This window comes from Pipistrellus hanaki, assembly GCF_964339955.1.
Source record: "Pipistrellus hanaki genome assembly, chromosome: 21".
In the NCBI taxonomy this organism is placed as follows: Eukaryota; Metazoa; Chordata; class Mammalia; order Chiroptera; family Vespertilionidae; genus Pipistrellus; species Pipistrellus hanaki.
The window spans coordinates 7755559-7776052 of NC_140523.1; the positions used below are offsets into that span (position 1 = coordinate 7755559).

At 51.7% G+C, this 20494-nt stretch overlaps 1 protein-coding gene across 5 annotated transcripts in view; it reads right to left on the bottom strand.

Annotated features, from left to right (window-relative positions):
* Positions 1 to 5986: 5986 nt before the first annotated feature.
* Positions 5987 to 20494, bottom strand: part of LOC311614452 (5-formyltetrahydrofolate cyclo-ligase-like) — a 41874-nt gene continuing 27366 nt past the window's right edge. For 3 of the 5 annotated variants that reach the window (XM_084869312.1, XM_084869314.1, XM_084869313.1), the window contains exon 3: positions 6859 to 7431. In XM_084869312.1, coding sequence (XP_084725438.1) covers positions 7205 to 7431 — 227 coding nt within the window. In that variant the 3' untranslated portion in view covers positions 6859 to 7204. Of the gene's footprint in view, positions 6607 to 6838; positions 7432 to 20494 lie in introns of those variants that run through there. The other 2 variants (XM_084869311.1, XM_084869310.1) reach the window with 2 other exon arrangements.

A 20494-nucleotide genomic window follows, 5' to 3' on the forward strand; every position in this document is an offset into this window, starting at 1 on the left:
TGCCTGTCATAGCGAGCAGTTGAGCACAGTCGTAGCATCTCATTAGCATATTATGCTTTGATTGGTTGAACAGACAACTGGATGAACAGACACTTAACATATTAGGCTTTTATTATATAGGATATATATTTTTTAAAGTAACAGTAATTTTATTTTTTTAAATATATTTTATTGATTTTTTTTACAGAGTGGAAGAGAGAGGGATAGAGAGTTAGAAACATCGATGAGAGAGAAACATCGATCAGCTGCCTCCTGCACACCCCCAACTGGGGATGTGTCCGCAAGCAAGGTACATGCCCTTGACCGGAATCGAACCTGGGACTCTTCAGTCCACAGGTCGACGCTCTATCCACTGAGCCAAACTGGTTTTGTCTATATAGGATATTTTTATTGATTTCAGCCAGGAAGAGAGAGAGAGAGACAGAAACATCCATGATGAGAGAGAGTCATGGATCAGCTGCCTCCTGCACGCCCCCCACTGGCTTGTGCCCTGACCGGGAATCGAACTGGGACCTCCAGGTTCCTAGGTCGATGCTCCACCCACTGAGCAACACTGGCCGGGCGCTCAGCCCTCTGTCTGTCCTCCTGCCCACAGCATCCACAGCGGCTGCCCACCCGACGGGCTCTTCCTGGCATCAGCTGGCCTGGTGGGGGGAGCGGCCGGGAAGGCTTGGTGTGAGCCTCATTTTTCATCCCGTCTGTCGCTTGGCAAAGGCAGGCTTTGGCAGCCTGCCGGGCGGCTGGCTGGGCGGACGCCTGTCTGGAACGGCCAGTATGAATCCCAGGAACATAAATCCGTGTCCACCACGGCCACCGAGGAGGCCACTGAGGCGGCCACGGGAGGGGCACGGGGTCAGGCTGGCCCTTGTCTCAAACCAGAGAAGCGCGTTCTGGGGTTGCTTTTATTGTTATTTTTAAATTTAATTTAATTTAATTTTATTTTATTTAATATATTTTATTTTATTTTTATTTTTAAAATATATTTTATTGTTTTTGTACAGAGAGGAAGGGAGAGAGATAGAGAACTAGAAACATCGATGAGTCATCGATCAGCTGCCTCTTGCACACCCCCCACTGGGGATGTGCCCGCAACCAAGGTACATGCCCTTGACCGGAATCGAACCCGGGTCCCTTTAGTCCCCAAGCCGACGCTCTATCCATTGAGCCAAACCGGTTTCGGCTATTTAATATATTTTATTGATATTTCACAGAGAGGAAGGGAGAGGGATAGAAAGTTAGAAACATCGATGAGAAAGAAACATCTATCAGCTGCCTCCCACACACCACCCACTGGGGATGTGCCCGCAACCCAGGTACATGCCCTTGCCCAGAATCGAACCCGGGACCCTCTAGTCCGCAGACCGACACTCTATCCATTGAGCCAAACCAGTGTCGGCTTAATTTTATTTTTATTTTTAAAAATATATTTTATTGATTTTTTTTTACAGAGAGGAAGGGAGAGGGATAGAGAGCTAGAAATGTCGATGAGAGAGAAACATCCATCAGCTGCCTCCTGCACATGATCCTCTCTCATCATAGGTGTTTCTCTCCTCTCTCTCTCTCTCTCTCTCTCTCTCTCTCTCTCTCTCTCTCTCATCTCTTCCTCTCTGAAATCAATAAAAATACATTAACGATGAAATAAAATAAAAAAGGAAAGAAAGCCGTGCTTTAAAAAAAAAATAATACATTTTTATTGTTTTTTTATTGTTTTTTTTTTTTTTTTTTTTACAGAAAGGAAGGGAGAGGGATAGAGAGTTAGAAACATCGATGAGAGAGAAACATCCATCAGCTGCCTCCTGCACCCCCCACACTGGGGATGTGCTCGCAACCAAGGTACATGCCCTTGATTGGAATCGAACCCGGGACCCTTCAGTCCGCAGGCCGACGCTCTATCCACTGAGCCACACCGGCCAGGGCTGGGCAGGCGTTTTCAAAGCACCGGCAGGTTATTCCGATGCCCGGCCAGGGCTGAGACCCACTGTGGGGGAGGGGGACTCCTCCAAAGCACTGTCTGCGGGTTCCTCCTTCTGCTCGGAAACAGCCCCCCGATACCAACGGGGGCCTGAGACTATAAAACAGCCTCTTTTCTCACGTGTCAGCGAAGCCGGCGTGAGCTAGGGATGGGAAGGGCTGACAGCCCTAACGGGACGGCCCCGCGGTGCAGCTCGGGATAAACACACGGAAACAGGGCCTGTGAGGGCGCCCGGAGTCACACGTGCGAGTTATTATCTGAGCGACGATGTCCCCTCGGAGCGACGGCCGGGGAAGAGACGCCATAAAACCGTGCTAACGACGCCGCCGCCGCATGGAAACGGGAATTTGTTAGCGAGAAGCCTCCCTGGAGACGGAGGGAGAGTTATTTAAAATGCCTTGAATGGCAAAAAAAAAAGATAAAATAGCCGAAACCGGTGTGGCTCAGTGGCTAGAGCGTCGGCCTGTGGACGGAAGGGTCCCGGGTTCGATTCCGGTCAAGGGCATGGACCTTGGTTGCGGGCACATCCCCGGTGGGGGGTGTGCAGGAGGCAGCTGATCGATGACTCTCTCTCATCGATGTTTCTAACTCTCTATCCCTTTCCCTTCCTCTCTGTAAAAAATCAATAAAATATATTTGAAAAAATAAAATAGAAATAAAATACACACAAACACACACACCCCACACACATATCCATTTTAAAATATATTTTTAGCTCTGACTAATTTGGCTCAGTGTATATCCACTGTGTATATCCAGGGTCCCGGGTTCGATTCAGGTCAAGGGCATGTACCTTGGTTGTGGGCACATCCCCAGTAAGGGGTGTGCAGGAGGTGGCTGATGGATGTGTCTCTCTCATCGATGTTTCTGACTCTCCATCCCTCTCCCTTTCTCTCTGTAAGAAAATCAATAAAATATATATATATTTTTTAAAAAAGAAATACATGAACAAGTACACTTGTTCTTGCGTGTACATGCACACACATATGTACACATACACGTGCATACATGCACAAACACACGCATGCATGCGCACACGCCAAGCCAGGGCAGGGTCTCCCCCCTGGCCTGACAGATATGTGGTGCTGCCCGGTGCATGGTAGCAGCATCTCTGAACCCCCCCTCCTGCCGGCTGTCCTAACCCGGGCAGCCCAGACCTGGCCCGATGCCCCGCAGGGGGCGCCATCGCCCCTCTGAGCGCCGGGCTCTACAATGCCCTTGCTCTTCTTCAAGGTCAAGGGGAGTGAGCTCTAAGGCACAACCCAAGAGGAGAAGGACTTGCAGGCGTTTGCTCTGAGCCCCACAAGGTCCATCCCCCCCAACCCCACCTGGGCATCAGCATCGACACCTCACAGCCAGCTCGGCCGCGGAGGGCTGGCCTGTTCCCCTGTGACCCAGCCGCCCAGGGGAAAGTGTGCCAGGAAGCCCGGGGGACACACAGCTGGAGGCAGTGAAGATCTCCCCGGCTCACAGCAGCCACGGGCGTGTTTTTTAAAGGAAGAGGGATGGTGTCGACCTCTGAACCAGGAGGTCAGGGTTCGATTCCCGGTCGGGGCACATGCCCAGGTGGCGGGCTCCATCCCCAGTGAGGGGCGTGCAGGAGGCAGCCGGTCCATGATCCTCTCTCCTCATGGATGTTTCTATCTCTCTCTCCCTCTCTCTTCCTCTCTGACATCAATAAAAAACGTATTTTTTATTTATTTGTTTTTATTTTATATATTTATTATATATATATATATATATATATATTTAAAATACATTTTATTGATTTTTTTACAGAGAGGAAGGGAGTGATAGAGAGCTAGAAACATCGATGAGAGAGAAACATCCATCAGCTGCCTCCTGCACACCCCCCACTGGGGATGTGCTTACAACGAAGGTCCATGCCCTTGACAGGAATCGAACCCGGGACCTTTCAGTCCGCAGGCCGGCGCTCTATCCACTGAGCCACACCGGTCAGGGTTCTCATCAACAGATTCTTAAGAAGGATGGTCCCGAATCTTAGAAAGAAACGGGTTACAACTTCTGTGCCACCATAATTGCATTTTGTGGGAAGAAAATCAATGAAACACTATGTACTGACATGGCTACAGCCCGTGTTTTATCAGACACAGAGATCTGAGAAACACTTATTAAAAGAGAGAGAGAGAGCCTGCCCAGGAGGCCACGGGATCACAGAGAGAGGAAACCACAGAGGCGGCCTGCTGCTGGGCCTTTAAGCACTTGCTGACTCTTTTTAAAAAAAATATATATATTTAATAAAAATAAAATCAATATTTTATTGATTTTTTACAGAGAGGAAGAGAGAGGGATAGAGAGTTAGAAACATCGATGAGAGAGAATCATCGATCAGCTGCCTCTTGCACACCCCCTGGCTTCCCCCCACAATTCCAGATCAATATTTCTTTTTTTTTTTTTTAATATATTTTTATTGATTTTTTACAGAGAGGAAGAGAGAGAGGGATAGAGAGTTAGAAACATCGATGAGAGAGAATCATCGATCAGCTGCCTCTTGCACACCCCCTACCGGGGATGTGCCCGCAACCAATGTATTATACATGCCCTTGACCGGAATCGAACCTGGGACCTTTCAATCTGCAGGCCGACGCTCTACCACTGAGCCAAACCGCTTTCGGCCAGATCAATATTTCTTGTCTTGTGTGTCAGTTTGTGTGTCAGCTCTTTCTTTAAGCCTTTGAACCTGAGAGCCATGCTGGCCGTGGCTTTTCACATTCTGCACAGGGACCTCGGCCCATGAGGGGACCCTGGGGGGGGGTGGGGGCCTGTTCTGGGAGGCCTTGCAGCCCCAGCACCTGCCTGCACGGGAGAGGCTGGGGAGGGGCGTGGGGCACCCCTTTGGCGGGAGGAGCTAAAGCTGCCAGACCCACAGCGGCTCAGAGCTCTGACTGGTTACCCAGTGTGGATCCATCGCCCGGTCAGCGCTGTGAGCATGGCACCTGACCTCACGGTGCAAGTCACCCCTCTGACTTGTCAGCAGCGCGGTCACGGGACCTCGCAGCTCACAGAACCGTCTCCCTCCCGCCTCCCACGGTGCACGCTGTGCTGGGAAGGTCCCACGTGAGGTCAGAGGGCATTTAAAAACATATATATTTTATTGATTTTTTTACAGAGAGGAAGAGAGGGACAGAGTCAGAAACATCAATGAGAAACACCGATCAGCCGCCTCCCGCACACCCCCCATTGGGGATGTGCCCGCAACCAAGGTACATGCCCTTGACCGAAATCGAACCCGGGACCCTTCAGTCCGCAGGCCGATGCTCTATCCACTGAGCCACATGGGTTTTGGCCAGAGGACATTTTTAAAGTGCTTTTTTTTTTTTTTTTTTCTTCACTTTTGTAGCTTAAATATCAAATCATAAGCTATCATCCAAAGAGTATAGATGAAAATATCCTGAATATATTCCATTAACTGATCCAAAACATATATACAGCCGAAATAGGTTTGGCTCAGTGGTAGAGCGTCGGTTTGCGGACTGAAAGGTCCCAGGTTTGATTCCGTTCAGGGGCATGTATGTTGGTTGCGGGCACATCCCCTGTAGGGGGCATGCAAGAGGCAGCTGGTCGATGTTTCTCTCTCATCGACGTTTCTAACTCTCTATCCCTCTCTCGTCCTCTCTGTAAAAAATCAATAAAAATATATTTTAAAAAAAAGTTATCAAAACACATATACACTGAGCAGTCAGATTACTATGATCTCTGGACATAACAATAATCTGACCACTCAGTGTATGTGTGTGTATTAGAGGCCCGGTGCATGCATTCGTGCATGGGTGGGGTCCGGCCAGCCTGGCCAGGGGGAGGGGACATGGGCAGTTGGCCGGCCTGCCTGCTGGTGGAACTCCGGGTTGAGGGGACCATTTGCACATGAGCCTTTTATTCTATAGGAAGGATCTACACGGAATGGCCAGATGATTATGCGTTCGGAGAGCATCATTTGGCCACTGCGTGTGTGTATATATATCTGATATGGTAAATCCGGTCAGCTACGGAAGTGTGAGCAGTGATATTCCTGAGGATCCCGGTGCCTGAAGCCAATACCGGCACATCACTGGTCATGGTGAGCGTGCACACACCTGCCAAGGCCGCGCGCCCACGGCAGGACCCTGGACAGCGCCCGCTCCCCGGAGTTCACCCCCCTCCCTCCCGGAGCCAGAGCAAGGTCCTCACAAATATTTCCTTACACTGAACAGCAGAGAGTTCGACTAGTCATGTTCGAACCTGGAAATTAAACTCAAAATCCTATGACAAGGGCCTCCGTTTTATCTTATTTTATTTATTTATTAATATATTTTATTGATTTTTTTACAGAGAGGAAGAGGTAGAGTTAGAAACATCGATGAGAGAGAATCATTGATCAGCTGCCTCCTGCACACCCCCCACTGGGGATGTGCCCGCAACCAAGGTACATGCCCCTGACCAGAATGGAACCTGGGACCTTTCAGTCCGGAGGCCGACGCTCTATCCACTGAGCGAAACCGGTTTCGGCTCTATTATTATTATTATTATTATTATTATTATTATTATTTTATCATTCTGGCCTCACTTTTCCTTTTTATTTATTTTAAATAAATCTTTATTGTTCATATTATTACAAATGTTCCTCATTTTTAGCTCTATTAATTTTTTTTTTAAATATATTTTATTGATTTTGTACAGAGAGGAAGGGAGAGAGATAGAGAGTTAGAAACATCGATGAGAGAGAGTCATCGATCAGTTGCCTCTTGCACACCCCCTTCTGGGGATATGCCCGCAACCAAGGTACATGCCCTTGACCGGAATCGAACCTGGGTCCCTTCAGTCCCCAAGCCGACTCTCTATCCATTGAGCTAAACCGGTCCCGGCAGCTCTATTAATTTTTTTAAAAAATATTTTTTATTGATTTCAGAGAGGGAGAGGGAGAGAGAGAAAAAAAAATCAATGATGAGAGAGAATCATGGATTGGTTGCCTCCTGCACGCTCCACCCTGGGGATCGAGCCCGAAACCTGGGAATCGAACCTGGGACCCTTCGGTCCGCAGGCCAACGCTCTACCCACTGAGCCACACAGGCCAGGGCAGCTCTATTCATATTTTAAAGGTGGTTTGGGGATAGGTATCTTATAATGATCGCCGCAGTGCAGCCCGTGCTCCCGGTGGGGTGCGGTGCGGGACACGCGTGTCCCCTGTGCCCCTCTCTCGGGCTGCGGGGCGGGGCTCGCGCTGCGGGGCGGGGCTCAGGGGGCGTCTTCGTACAGGACCTCGTCCACCTTTACATCGTGCTCGTCCACGGGGACCCGGGCGCAGATCTGCTCCCTGAACGCCAGGGCCAGCGTGTAGGGCTTCGCCCGCTGGTGCTGCTCGCAGCGGCTCAGGTAGGCGTCGTAGTAGCCGCGGCCCCGGCCCAGCCGGTGGCCGTGCCTGTCGAACCCGAGGCCGGGCATGAAGATGAGGTCCAGGCCGCCTGTGGGGAGAGGAGCGCACGGATATGGGGGTGAGCGGCATCGGGGAGACGGACCCCTGGGAGGCCTGCGTATTTTTTAAATTTTTATTTTTTTAAATTTTTACTTATTTATTTTAATATTAATATATTTTATTGATTTTTTGCAGAGAGGAAGAGAGGGATAGAGAGCTAGAAACATCGATGAGAGAGAAACATCTATCAGCTGCCTCCTGTACACCCACTACCGGGGATGTGCCCACAACCAAGGTACATGCCCTTGACTGGAATCGAACCCCGGTCCCTTCAGTCCGCAGGCTGACGCTCTAACCATTGAGCCAAACCGGCTGCGTTTTGTTTTTAGCGACAACTTCCTCTGATGTCTAAGGAAACACGTGATCACTCTAAGACCCACAAGGCCCAGGTCGGACAAAGGAGGAGAGAGACATGACCGGATCCTCAGCAGGCCCATCCCCGCCCGCCAGGGCTGTGTGTCCTGATTGCAGGTCATCGCATAAACGTCAGACCCAGCCCTGCCACAACCGAGCTCGGCGATGCCAAGGACAAGGCCGACGATCTTTTTAAACTTATTTTAAAAATATATTTCATTGATTTTTTTTACAGGAGGAAGGAGAGGGAGAGAGCATTAGAAACATCGATGAGAGAGAAACATCCATTAGCTGCCACCTGCACGCCCCCTACTGGGGATGTGCTCGCAAGCAAGCACATGCCCTTGACCGGAATCGAACCTGGGACCCTTCTGTCTGCAGACTGACGCTCTATCCACTGAGCCACACCGGTCAGGGCTGGGCCTAGACTCTTGTTTCTTCCTTTCCTTTCTCTGTTTAAACCTCAGGTGATCCTACACACGGGCCTGGCAGGAGAGCCCGTATCCCAGGATGTGACCTCTGGAGGGGTGGGAAGAGGGCATAAGGAAGCCAGACCAGCCCTGACTGGTGTGGCTCAAAGGATAGAGCATCGGCCTGCGGACTGAGGGTCCCGGGTTCGATTCCTGTCAAGGGTATGCACCTTGGTTGCGGGCACATCCCCAGTGGGGGGCGTGCAGGAGGCAGCTGATGGATGCTGTCTCTCTCATCGATGTTTGTAGCTCTCTATCCCATCGCTTCTCGGCCTTTTGGCTAAGATCAAGTGTCTAGCTCTCTATCCCTCTCCCTTCCTCTCTGTAAAAAATCAATAAAATATATTTTTAAACAATATACATTTTATTGATTTTTTTACAGAAACCGGTTTGGCTCAGTGGATAGAGCATTGGACTGCAGACTGAAGGGTCCCGGGTTCGATTCCGGTCAAGGGCATGTACCTTGGTTGCGGACACATCCCCAGTGGGGGGTGTGCAGGAGGCAGGTGATCGATGCTTCTCTCTCATCGATGTTTCTCTCTCTCTTCATCTCCCTCTCTGTAAACAATCGATAAAATATATATAATATATAAAAAACAGAAAGCCGGAACAGGTAGTCAGCCGTCCCCGGCCCACGCGAGGGCAGGCTCTGACCCCCTCGGAGCCATTCCAGAAGGACACGATGGAGGCCGCAGACCCGGCCCGAGGCTGGATCCCTCCGGGCACACAGGGACCGGAAGTGGCCACAGCATCAGCCGGACAGAGCAGCCAGCGGTGTGAGAGGCTGGGGGGTTGGGGGGTCCGTGCAGAAGGATGGAGGTCACGGGGGAGAACCACGGGTCTGGGAGGCCCAGGAAGGGGCCCTACAGCCGCGGGCAGGGAGCGGATAGAGATCGAGAGCCACGTCGCATGTCTGACCCGGTGTCCTCACGCTCCGGGGACACTCCGTCCTGCTGGCCCAGCCTCCTGTCCGGGGCCTGGGTCCCTCCTGGCTGACCTCCAGGCATGCTGACAGGCCGCTCCTCAGCCCCGCTGGCCGGGACACGCAGGCGGGAGCCGAGAACTCTCTGGAACGGGCTGTTCTCTCAGCAGCTGTGCCGATGACCAGGAGAATGGCGAGGTGAGCTCCCAGCACACACCTGCCACCCAGCCGGCCGGAGCCCAGCAGGGCGTGCCATCATGTGACTGTCATGACCTTGCTGGGCACACCTGCTGTCTAGGCCCATCCCGGCCCCAGCCGGCTCATCTTTCTCCCTTGGGGTGGCCAGCGGCTTGCACACTCAGACCCCGCCCCCCTCCACGTGCTCCCCACCGGGCAGCTCTGCCCCCGACCGTGTGAAGTCCTGGGAGGGAGGTGGTGAAGGTCAGTTAGCCTAAAGCACGCCTGTGTCATCTCCACCCCAAAGCCAGGCACAGTCTCTGCCTCTTCCTCAAAAGCGAGTCAGGAAGTACAGAGAGGCCCTGGCCGGTGTGGCTCAATGGATAGAGCGTCGGCCTGCGGACTCAAGAATCACAGGTTTGATTCCGGTCAAGGGCATGCACCTTGGTTGCGGGCACATCCCCAGTAGGAGGTGTGCAGGAGGCAGCTGATCGGTGTTTCTCTCTCATCGATGTTTCTATCTCTTTATCCCTCTCCTTTCCTCTCTGTAAAAAATCAATAAAATATATATATTTTTTTAAAAAAAACAACTGAAAATGGAACTCCCATTTGACCCAGTGATCCCACTCCTAGGAATATATCCCAAGAAGCCAGAAACACCCACCAGAGAGGATATATGCACCCCTATGTTCATAGCAGCACCATTCACCAGCTAGGATTTGGAAACAGCTGAGGTGCCCGTCAGCAGGTGAGTGGATTAGAAAACTGTGGTCTGTCTCCACAATGGAATACTATGCTGCTATGAAAAAGGAAGCACTTTTACCATTGGCAGCAGCACAGATGGACCTGGAGAGCATTATGCTGAGCGAAATAAGCCAGGCGGAGAAAGATATCACATGCTCTCACTCATTTATGGATAATAAAGAACATTATAAACTGATGAACAAAAATAGATCCAGCCGAAACCGGTGTGGCTCAGTGGGTAGAGTGTCGGCCTGCAGACTGAAAGGTCCCAGGTTCGATTCCGGTCAAGGGCATGTACCTTGGTTTCAGGCACATCCCCGGCAGGGGATGTGCAAGAGGCAGCTGGTCGATGTTTCTATCTCATCGACATTTCTATCTCTCTATCTCTCTTCCTTCCGCTCTGTAAAAATTCAATAAAATATATATTTAAAAAAAAAATAGATCCAGAGGCAGAGAGGCATGGAACAGACTGTCAAATGACAGCGGGAAGGCTGGGGAGGGTTGGGGAGCGGGGCGGGAAAGTAAGAGATCAACTGAAGGACTTGTATACATGCATATAAGCACAACCAATGGACACAGAAACTGGGGTGAGGGGGGGGTGAGGGCATGTGCCGGGGGGTAGGGGAGACTGGGGGAAGATCAATTTGGGGGGGGAAAGACGATATATGAACTACCATTTGTAATACTTGAAACAATAAAAAATAAAAATAAAAAAAAGTGTATTTCCCTGAAAACTCACAGTGCTCTTAGGATTCCACTAAACCCGTAGTCGGCAAACCGCGGCTCGCGAGCCACAGGCGGCTCTTTGGCCCTTTGAGGGTGGCTCTTCCACAAAAGACCATGGCCTGGGCGAGTCTGTGTTTAAGAAGTGGCATTAGAAGAAGTTTAAGTTTTAAAAATGTGGCTCTCCAAAGAAATGTCAGTCGTTGTGCTGTTGATGTTTGGCTCTGTGGACCCATGAGTTTGCCGACCACTGGACTAGACCGCCTAATGAGACAGCTAACTTTTTAAAACCTTACATTGTGCCGAAACCGGTGTGGCTCAGTGGATAGAGCGTCGGTCTGCGGACTGAAAAGTCCCAGGTTCGATTCCGGTCAAGGGCATGGACCTTGGTTGCGCGCACATCACTGGTGGGGGGTGTGCAGGAGGCAGCTGGTCGATGATTCTCTCATTGACGTTTCTAGCTCTCTATCCCTCTACCTTCCTCTCTGTGAAAAGTCAATAAAATATATATTTTTTTAAAAAACCAAAACCTTACATTGTGAAGGCTCCTCCGCTCTTTCTGGTACGTTGGGCCTTAGTGCATTTTGGCCTTTGGGGAATCTCCACGCAGAATCAGACACACGGCAGTAAAACCACCCACTAAAGACCTGCTACCAAGGGACTGCTCGCTTCTGCATCATTATAAAGCCCTTTCTTTCGACAGGGGTCTGAGTTCCCGCCAAACACAGGGACTGCATCTGCCCGCAGAGCCCCGGGGCAGCACCGGTACCGGCCGCGCTCCGGCTGGCAGGCGGCCAGGAGGTGAGGCAGTTCCCGCAAACCTCCTCCCGGTGAAAACCTCGCGCTCCTGAGCCGGGGCTATTGTTCAGCCGTGTCCCCAGCTGCGGTTTTCAGTCCGGGAAGCAGGCGGCAGGCGGGCAGGCTCCTGCGGGAGAGGGGCGGGAAGGAGGGCGGAGGGAGGGGGGGAAGGTCTACTGGCCCCAGCCACTGGCAGGCGCTGTGGCTCTCTACTGCCACCTGCTGGCAGCGGGACACGTGCTGGCCGGAGGTGCCAGGACGCCGCCTGGGCAGAGCAGGGGCCCAGGACCCTGCCAGACCTCCCGGTCACGCATGGCCTTCCCGTGCACAAAGGCCCCCGGAGGAGACCCCGCTTCCCACAAGGAAGAGGAGCGGCTGCCAGGCCGGCGCTAATGCACTTGGCAGCCAGGGCGACCCGGGCAGGTGCCAGCCTCCCTCTCCTTCCGACAGGCGGCTGCGCTCTGAGGAGCTGTCACCCCCGGTGACACGGCCCGTCACCGCCAGAGCGGGCACAGCGCTCCGTGTCCGGCCTGGAGAGGGAGAGCAGTGTGTGTGTGTGTGTGTGTGTGTGTGTCTGTATGTGGAGAGTGTGTGTGTGTATGGGGGTGTATGTGTGTGTGCGGGTGTATATGTGGCTGTGTGCGGGTGTGTGTGTGTGTGTGTGTGTGTGGCTGTATGTGGAGAGTGTGTGTGTGTGTGGGGGTGTATGTGTGTGTGCGGGTGTATATGTGGCTGTGTGCGGGTGTGTGTGTGTTGTGTGTGTGGCTGTATGTGGAGAGTGTGTGTGTGTGGGGGGGTGTATGTGTGTGTGCGGGTGTATATGTGGCTGTGTGCGGGTGTGTGTGTGTGTGTGTGTGTGTGGGTGTAGGTGTGTGTGGGTGTGTGTCTATATGTGGCTGCATGTGGAGGGTGTGTGTGTGTGGGTGTGTATGTGTGTGGGTGCATATGTGGCTGTGTGTGCGGATGTGTGTGTGTATGTGGCTGTATATGGCTGTATGTGTGGGTGTAGGTGTGTGTGTGGGGTGTGTGTGCGTGGTGGTGTGTATATGTGAGTGTGTGTATGGGTTTGTGTGTATGCGGGTACGAATGGGTGTGTGTGTGTGTATGTGTGTGTGTGTGTGTGTGTGTAGGTATGTGTGTGTGGGGTGTATGTGGGTGTATATGGCTGTATGTGTGGGTGTAGGTATGTGTGGTGTGTGTGTGTGTGTGGGTGTAGGTGTGTAGGGGTGTGTGTGTGTGTGTGTGTGTATGTGGGTGTATATGGCTGTATGTGTGGGTGTAGGTGTGTGTGTGGGGTGTGTGTGTGTGTGTGGTGGTGTGTATATGTGGATGTGTGTATGGGTTTGCGTGTGTGTGGGTATGAATGGGTGTGTGTGTGTGAGTGTGTGTGTGTGTGTGTGTGTGTGTGTGTGTAGGTGTGGGTGTAGATGTGTGTGTGGGGTGTGTATGTGGTGGTGTGTATATGTGGGTGTGTGTATGGGTTTGTGTGTGTGCGGGTATGAATGGGTGTGTGTGTGTAGGTGTGTGTGTGTGGGGTGTGTGTGGTGGTGTATGTATGTGGATGTATATGGCTGTATGTGTGGGTGTAGGTGAGTGTGTGGGGTGTGTGTGGTGGTGTGTATATGTGGGTGGGTGTGGCTGTATGTGTGGGTGTAGGTGTGTGTGTGTGGGTGTGTGTGGGTGTGGGTGTCACTCAAATGAGACATGACCTTGTATCTGTCCGTCGGGGCCACGTGAGAGCGGGGCTCGCTCACCGGGATGAGGATGAGAGCACACTTTTACCCTGGGAGGGTTCACGGGGGGCGGGGGGCTGCCTCCTGGGGAGCCTGGGTCACCCCCAGACCTGAGGCTGTAAGTGTGAGGAGGGGGCATGGCTACAGGCAGCGAGGGGCTGGTGTGCTGGGGGTGGGACAGCAGAGAACTAACACCTCTCACCTCCACCTCCCCCTCCTCTCCCCCCCCCTCCCCGCCCCCTCCAGCAGAGAACTAACACCTCTCACCTCCATCTCCCCTCCCGCCCTGCACCCTCCAGGGGCTGAAGATCCCGAAACCAGGGCGAGGGCGCCTGCGGATCCACACACAGCGCCCTCCGTGCGCGAACAGGCAGTGGGGGTCGGGGGACGGACAGGAGGGACGGACAGTGGTCGGAGGGCCACGTGACGGGTCCGGGAAGAGACTGCCACGGGGGGAGGGGACGGGGGGAAGGGTCAGGGGGGGGGGGACAGTGGTGGTGGTGGGGCCACGTGACGGGTCGGTGAAGAGACTGCCCCGTGGCTCCCGGGTGACCGCAGGGTGTGGGGATCGGCTGTGTGTGTTTTCCTCTTTGTATTTCTCTGTATTGTTTGATTCATTTTTAAAAAAATATATATTTTATTGATTTTTTACAGAGAGGAAGGGGGAGAGATAGAGAGCTAGAAACATCGATGAGAGAGAAACATCGACCAGCTGCCTCCTGCACACCCCCTACCGGGGATGTGCCTGCAACCAAGGTCCATGCCCTTGCCCAGAATCGAACCTGGGACCTTTTAGTCCGCAGACCGACGCTCTACCACAGAGCCAAACTGGCTTCGGCCAGTCCTTTTGTTTTTATGATCAGAACGACGCTACCTTCCTTTAGGAAAAGCAGGGTTTTCAGAAATACTCAGAAACCCTCCCGTCTCCCCTTGAAGGCCAGCTGCTTCCCTCCGGGTGTTGGCTATTGCATTGAAAGGCTAGCTGGCGTGGTGCCCAGAGAGTAACTCCAGCGTTATTAAAGGAGTGCCAGTCGGCAGATAGTGATTGCTGGGTTTGCATTATTTTCTTATCATCATCGTCGTCACCGTGAGCAACGATGGCAGCTGTCTCCCTTCTCAAAGATAGCAAGCGAGGGAGAAACCAAGATGGCGGCATAGGGAAGCGCCTCAACTGCTGCCTCACACAACAATTTTTAAAACCACAGCTAAAAGACGGAGTGGAAATCGTCCAGAACCACAGGAAGGCCGGCTGAGTGGGAATTCTACAGCTAGAAAGAAAGAGGAAAGCTCACGGAGAATCAGAGGAGCCGCAAAGGGCTGGGGTTCGGAGACACACGTGCAGAGAGGAAGGGCGGCTGAGTGCCTGGCTGGCTTTCTCTGGCGGGAGGGGGAAGGAAGCCCCCGACTGCACTGAACCCCAGTTCCAACTGCACTGAACCCCAGTTCCGGGCGAGCCTTGGAGACCCACGCTCATACGGGGGAATCTGGACTGTCAGGCGGAAACTCAGGGCGGCCGCGGAAGGCAGAGGTCTGGAGACGTGCACACAAGGGTGGGGCTGACAGGAAGCCAAGACTGTCTGCTCAGCCCTGAGACTCCGCCCCATCCAAGCTGAGCACAGAGGCTTTTGCAATTTTGCACGTCTGGTCCTATAAGGCTGTCTCCTGGCATAGACACAGTTGATCCTCACAGCCAGTTGGCCTGGAGGTCAACTCCTCCCAGTGATACCAACAACAACTAGGACTTAACTACAGCCAGCACTGGTTTGGCTCAGTGGATAGAGCGTCGGCCTGCGGACTAAAAGGTCCCGGGTTCGATTCCGGTCAAGGGCATGTACCTTGGTTGTGGGCACATCCCCAGTAGGGGTGTGCAAGAGGCAGCTGGTCGATGATTCTCTCTCATCGATGTTTCTAACTCTCTATCCCTCTCTCTTCCTCTCTGTAAAAAAAAAATCAATAAAATATTAAAAAAAAAAAAAAAGACTTAACTACAACAAGGCTGTACAGACAGTCCACAAAGGGGTGCACCAAGAGTGTCCACCTCAGATAACTGGGGAGGCCAAGCCACTGGCCCATATAGGACACCTAGCACACAAAAGCTACCCTAACCAACTCAGGGAAGCAGCGAAAATGTGGAGACAAAAAAACAGATCACAAACGAAAGAAATGGAGGAGAACAAACAACTGGATATAGGGTTCAAAACCACGGCTATAAGGTTTTTCAAGAATTTCCTAGAAAAGGCAGATATGAAAAAGGACCAACTAGAAATTAAACATACACTAACTGAAATAAATATTATACAGAGACCCAACAGCAGACTAGAGGAACACAAGAATCAAGTCAAAGATTTGAAATACTAAGAAACAAACAACAACAACAAAAAACTCAAGCAGAAGAGCAAAAAGAAAAAAGAATCCAAAAATTTGAAAATAGTGTAAGGAGCCTCTGGGACAATTTTAAGCGTACCAACATCAGAATTATGTGGGTGCCAGAAGAAGAGAGAGAACAAGATACTGAAAACCTATTTGAAGAAATAACGACAGAGCTGAAACCGGTATGGCTCAGTGGTGGAGTGTCGGTCTGCGGACTGAAGGGTCCTGGGTTCGATTCCGGTCAAGAGCATGTACATTGGTTGCGGGAACATCCGCGGCAGGGGGTGTGCAGGAGACGGCTGGTCGATGTTTCTCTCTCATCACCATTTCTAGCTCTCTATCTCTCTCCCTTCCTCTCTGTAAAACATCAATAAAATATATTTTTTTAAAAAGAAAAGAAATAATGACAGAAAACTTCCCCCACATGGTGAAAGAAATAGACTTACAAGTCCAGGAAGCACACAGAACCCCAAACAAGAGGAATCCAAAGAGGACCACACCAAGACACATCATAATTAAAATGCCAAGAGCAAAAGACAAAGAGAAAATATTAAAAGCAGCAAGAGAAAAGCAGTTAATTACCTACAAGGGAGAAATGACTTTCTGTCATTGATGTTTTTATCTTTCTTTCCCTTTCCCTTCCTCTCTCTCTAAAAATCAATAAAAATATTTTTAAAACTTATATATTTTTAATTGATTTCAGAGAGGAACCGGGAGAAAGAGATGGAAACACCAACGATGAGAGGAAATCATGGGATTGGCTGCCTCCTGCATGCCCCCCACTGGGGATCGAGCCCACAACCCGGGCCTGTGTCCTGACTGGGAATCGAACCAGTGACCTCCTGGTTCCTGGGTTGATGCTCAACTGCTGAGCCACACCAGCTGGGCCATAAAAATATATTTTAAAAAAACACCAGACACACCAAGGACCAGAAGAGAAGTGGGGGTCCCAACACTCAAGCAGAGGGGTGAGGGTGACTGGCTGAGAGCCCAGCCTGGCCACCGCCTCGCCCTGCCTCCTGTTGGCACAGCAGCACTGAACCGCCCGCCAGACAGTGCACAGAGCGGAGCCCAGATATGAGCTCTCAGGCCCTTGACAAAGAGTTCGCTGAGCCAGCGTTACGGCGTCTACAAAAGTTAAAAGAGAAAAGGGAAACTCGACTTCAGCTTATTCTGTGCCACAGATCCGGACCAAAATGCATCTAAAACTGGGGGTGTTTGTGTGTGTGTGTGTGTGTGTGTGTGTGTGTGTGTGGTGTGTGGTTAAGCTGTCTTTATAAAAAATATATTTTATTGATTTTTTACAGAGAGGAATAGAGAGTGAGAAACATCAATGAGAGAGAAACATCCATCAGCTGCCTCCTGCACACCCCCCACTGGGGATGTGCCCACAACCAAGGTACATGCCCTTGACTGGAATCAAACCCGGAACCCTTCAGTCTGCAGGCGGAGGCTCTATCCAATGAGCCACACCAGTTAGGGCTATTTATTCTTTAATTTATGTTTTAATCCTCACCCGGCTGCGGTGGATTCAGCTGTCTTTATCACAGACACACACTCTCTGAAAATCCTATCCTCAGGTGATGATGAAAAAACACGGAAAGCTGCCGAAACCGGTGTGGCTCAGTGGATAGAGCATTGGTCTGCGGACTGAAGGGTCCCGGGTTCGATTCTGGTCAAGGGCATGCACCTTGGTTGCGGGCACATCCCCAGTAGGGGGTGTGCAAGAGGCAGCCGGTCGATGTTTCTCTCTCATCGATGTTTCTAGCTCTCTATCCCTCTCCCTTCCTCTCTGTAAAAAATCAATAAAATATATTTTAAAAAAACACAAACAAACAAACAAAAAAACACGGAAAGCACGCCCTGAGGGGTTGGGGTCCGTGCGGTTGAGTCTGGCCGGCAGCCCCGTGCTTCGGAAGGAGAGCAATGCCTGTGGACTCCCGAGAGCAGGGAGGCGGGTTTCTTTAGACACAGGGATGTGGGGTGCTCCTGGCGCTCCTTCTTTCTCGCTTTTTAGGCGATAAACTCTCATCATTAAGGGGTACGCAATCAGAGCAGGGCCTCGCTCCGAAGCCCTGACAGCAGCCTCTGCCATTAGTTTTGTTTTTTAATTTATTTCTTTAAAAATATTTTTATGCCAAAACCGGTTTGGCTCAGTGGATAGAGCGTCGGCCTGCGGACTGAAAGGTCCTGGGTTTGATTCCGGTCAAGGGCATGGGGTGTGAAAGAGGCAGCTGATTGATGTTTCTCTCTCATAAATGTTTCTAGCTTTCTATCCCTCTTTCTATATATATATATATATATATATATATATATATATATATATATATATTTTTTTTTTTTTTTTTTTCATTGATTGTTTACAGAGAGGAAGGGAGAGGGAGAGAGAGTTAGAAACATCCATCATCTGCCTCCTGAGGATGTGTCCGCAACCAAGGTCCATGCCCTTGACCGGAATCGAACCAGGGACCCTTCAGTCCGCAGGCCGACGCTCTAACCACTGAGCAACACCGGCCGGGGCTCCACCATTTGCTTTACTGAGGCTGGCCCAACGGGCACATTTACCTGAAATGAAGCCACACGCACGCACGTTCTATTTCCCCTGCTCGCTCTCCTCGCCGGCCTCGGAGGGCTCCTCGCACAAACCCTATCACTGCGGCCCGCGATAAGGTGGCCTGCTTCTTGGGAATAATAGCAGCCGCTTTTCTATATGACGGCCTTTCCTGAAAGCTCCAAGGGCTTTTGTCCCTCCAGCTGCCCTTCTATCTGCTTCAGTAAGTCTTCTGCGGGGGAGGGGGGAGATGAGCTTACTCTTGAAACCCTAAATGATCCCTAAATCCTGATAGAGCACCTGGATGGGGAAAAGGAAGCAGAAGAAAAAAGAAAAAAAAAAATCCTGAGGATTTGCAGCTCAATCAAAATGCAAGGGAATGGAGTTATGAAACAGCCACTGCTAACCACTCGCTGTCTGAGGAGCAGGGGCCCGGAGAGAGAGAATGAGCTGCTGGTAACTCCAGGGATGAAGCACCTGAGCAGACACAGGGCTGGGCTGAATGCACACAGGCAAGTGACGTCGATAGGGCTGGGTATAAGCGATGAGGCGTTAGGGTCGCTGAAGGAGGGACACACGAGGCCGAAAGGGGAGAAGAATTATGAACTAACTAGGGGCCAGTGCACAGAATTCATGCACAGGGATGGGGGGGGTAGGGGGAAGAGCACCACAGCCTGGCCTGCACCCTCTCACAATCCAGGCCCCCTTGGGGGATGTCCGACTGCCTGCTTAGGCCCAATCTCCGTGGGGCAGGGGGCGCTGAGAGGTTGGCCGGCCCGCCCCCAATTGGGGGGTGGGGCTGATTGGGGCTGGGGCCAGCTGAAGGAGGGCCCATGGGAGGTTGGCTGGCTGGCCACACCCCCTCTCAGGGAGGGAAGGAAATTGAGGGCAGAGCTGGTGGGGGGGGGGGGGTAGGGGGAAAAGGGGCTGTAGGAGGTTGACAGGCCGGCCCCATCCCCAATCAGGCCAGTTGGCGGGCCACATTGTGTGTTATAACAGCCAGTCATTCTGGTCATTCAGGTCACTTGGCTTTATACACACTGAGTGGCCAGATTATCATGATCTCTGAATGCATAATAATCTGGCCACTTAGAGAGAGTGTGTATATGTGTGTGTATACACACACACACACACACACATACACACACACACACACACACACACACACACACTTATTAGGCCCCGGTGCATGAATTCGTGCATGGGTGGGGTCTGGCCAGCCCGGCCAGGGGGCGGGGACATGGGCGGTTGGCAGGCCTGCCTGCTGGATTACCTCCTGGTCGAGGGGGAAATTTGCATACTAGCCTTTTATTCTACAGGATGTCACCCCAATAAATTGCAGAGGGAAATAAAGAGGAAGGGGAGGGGGCCGAACAGCACAGCCCCGTACCCCCATGACGGCCATGATGTACACGCAGGCTTCGCCGCTCTGGCTTGAGGTGCGATGGCGGGAACACGCAATGAAAAACCATTTCTTTTTTTCTCATTTCAAACTGCTCTTAAAATTAAACACCCTGCCACTTCCCTGGATTGAACGTATCCGGACACGTGCATGCACCTAAGAGGCGTTTGTGAGGTCTCGGGGAAAGGTAATGAGATAAAAGGCGAATTGCGAGAGGGGCTGAATGGCTGATGAGCTGCGTGCAGGCACTCAGCCGCCTGGGTCAGCCTTGTAATGACACTTCAGAGCTGGATGGCGCCCTCGGTGGATGCCGTTTGTGAGGAGAGCGTGGGGCGGGCTAGCCGGAGCCCCGCAGGAGGCGCCTTTGCATCTTAATGGGCTGGGAGTTCACAGAAAGCAAACTGCCGCTGGGACGTGAGGCTGCTGCACGAGATGAAACAGACAATTCTGGAACGGCTCCAAGGAAGCCATGAGGGGGCCCTGGTATGACTGACTGCTGGTTTAGGCCCGATCCCTGGGACATCCCCCGATGGGTCCCAAATTGGAGAAGGTGCAGGCTGGGCTGAGGGAACACCCGCCCATGCATGCATTTTGTGCACCGGGCTCTAGTAAATAAATAAAAACAGTGCCCCAGCTGGGTAGCTCCGTTGGTTAGAGCATCGTCCTGCTATGCCAAGGTTGTGGGCTCAGTCCCCGGTCAGGGCACAGACAAGGACCAACCAGCCGATGAATGTATGAACGAGCGGAACAACAAATCTCTCTCCAGTCGATTTTTTTGTCTCTTTTTTTTTTTATTTGTTTGTTTTTT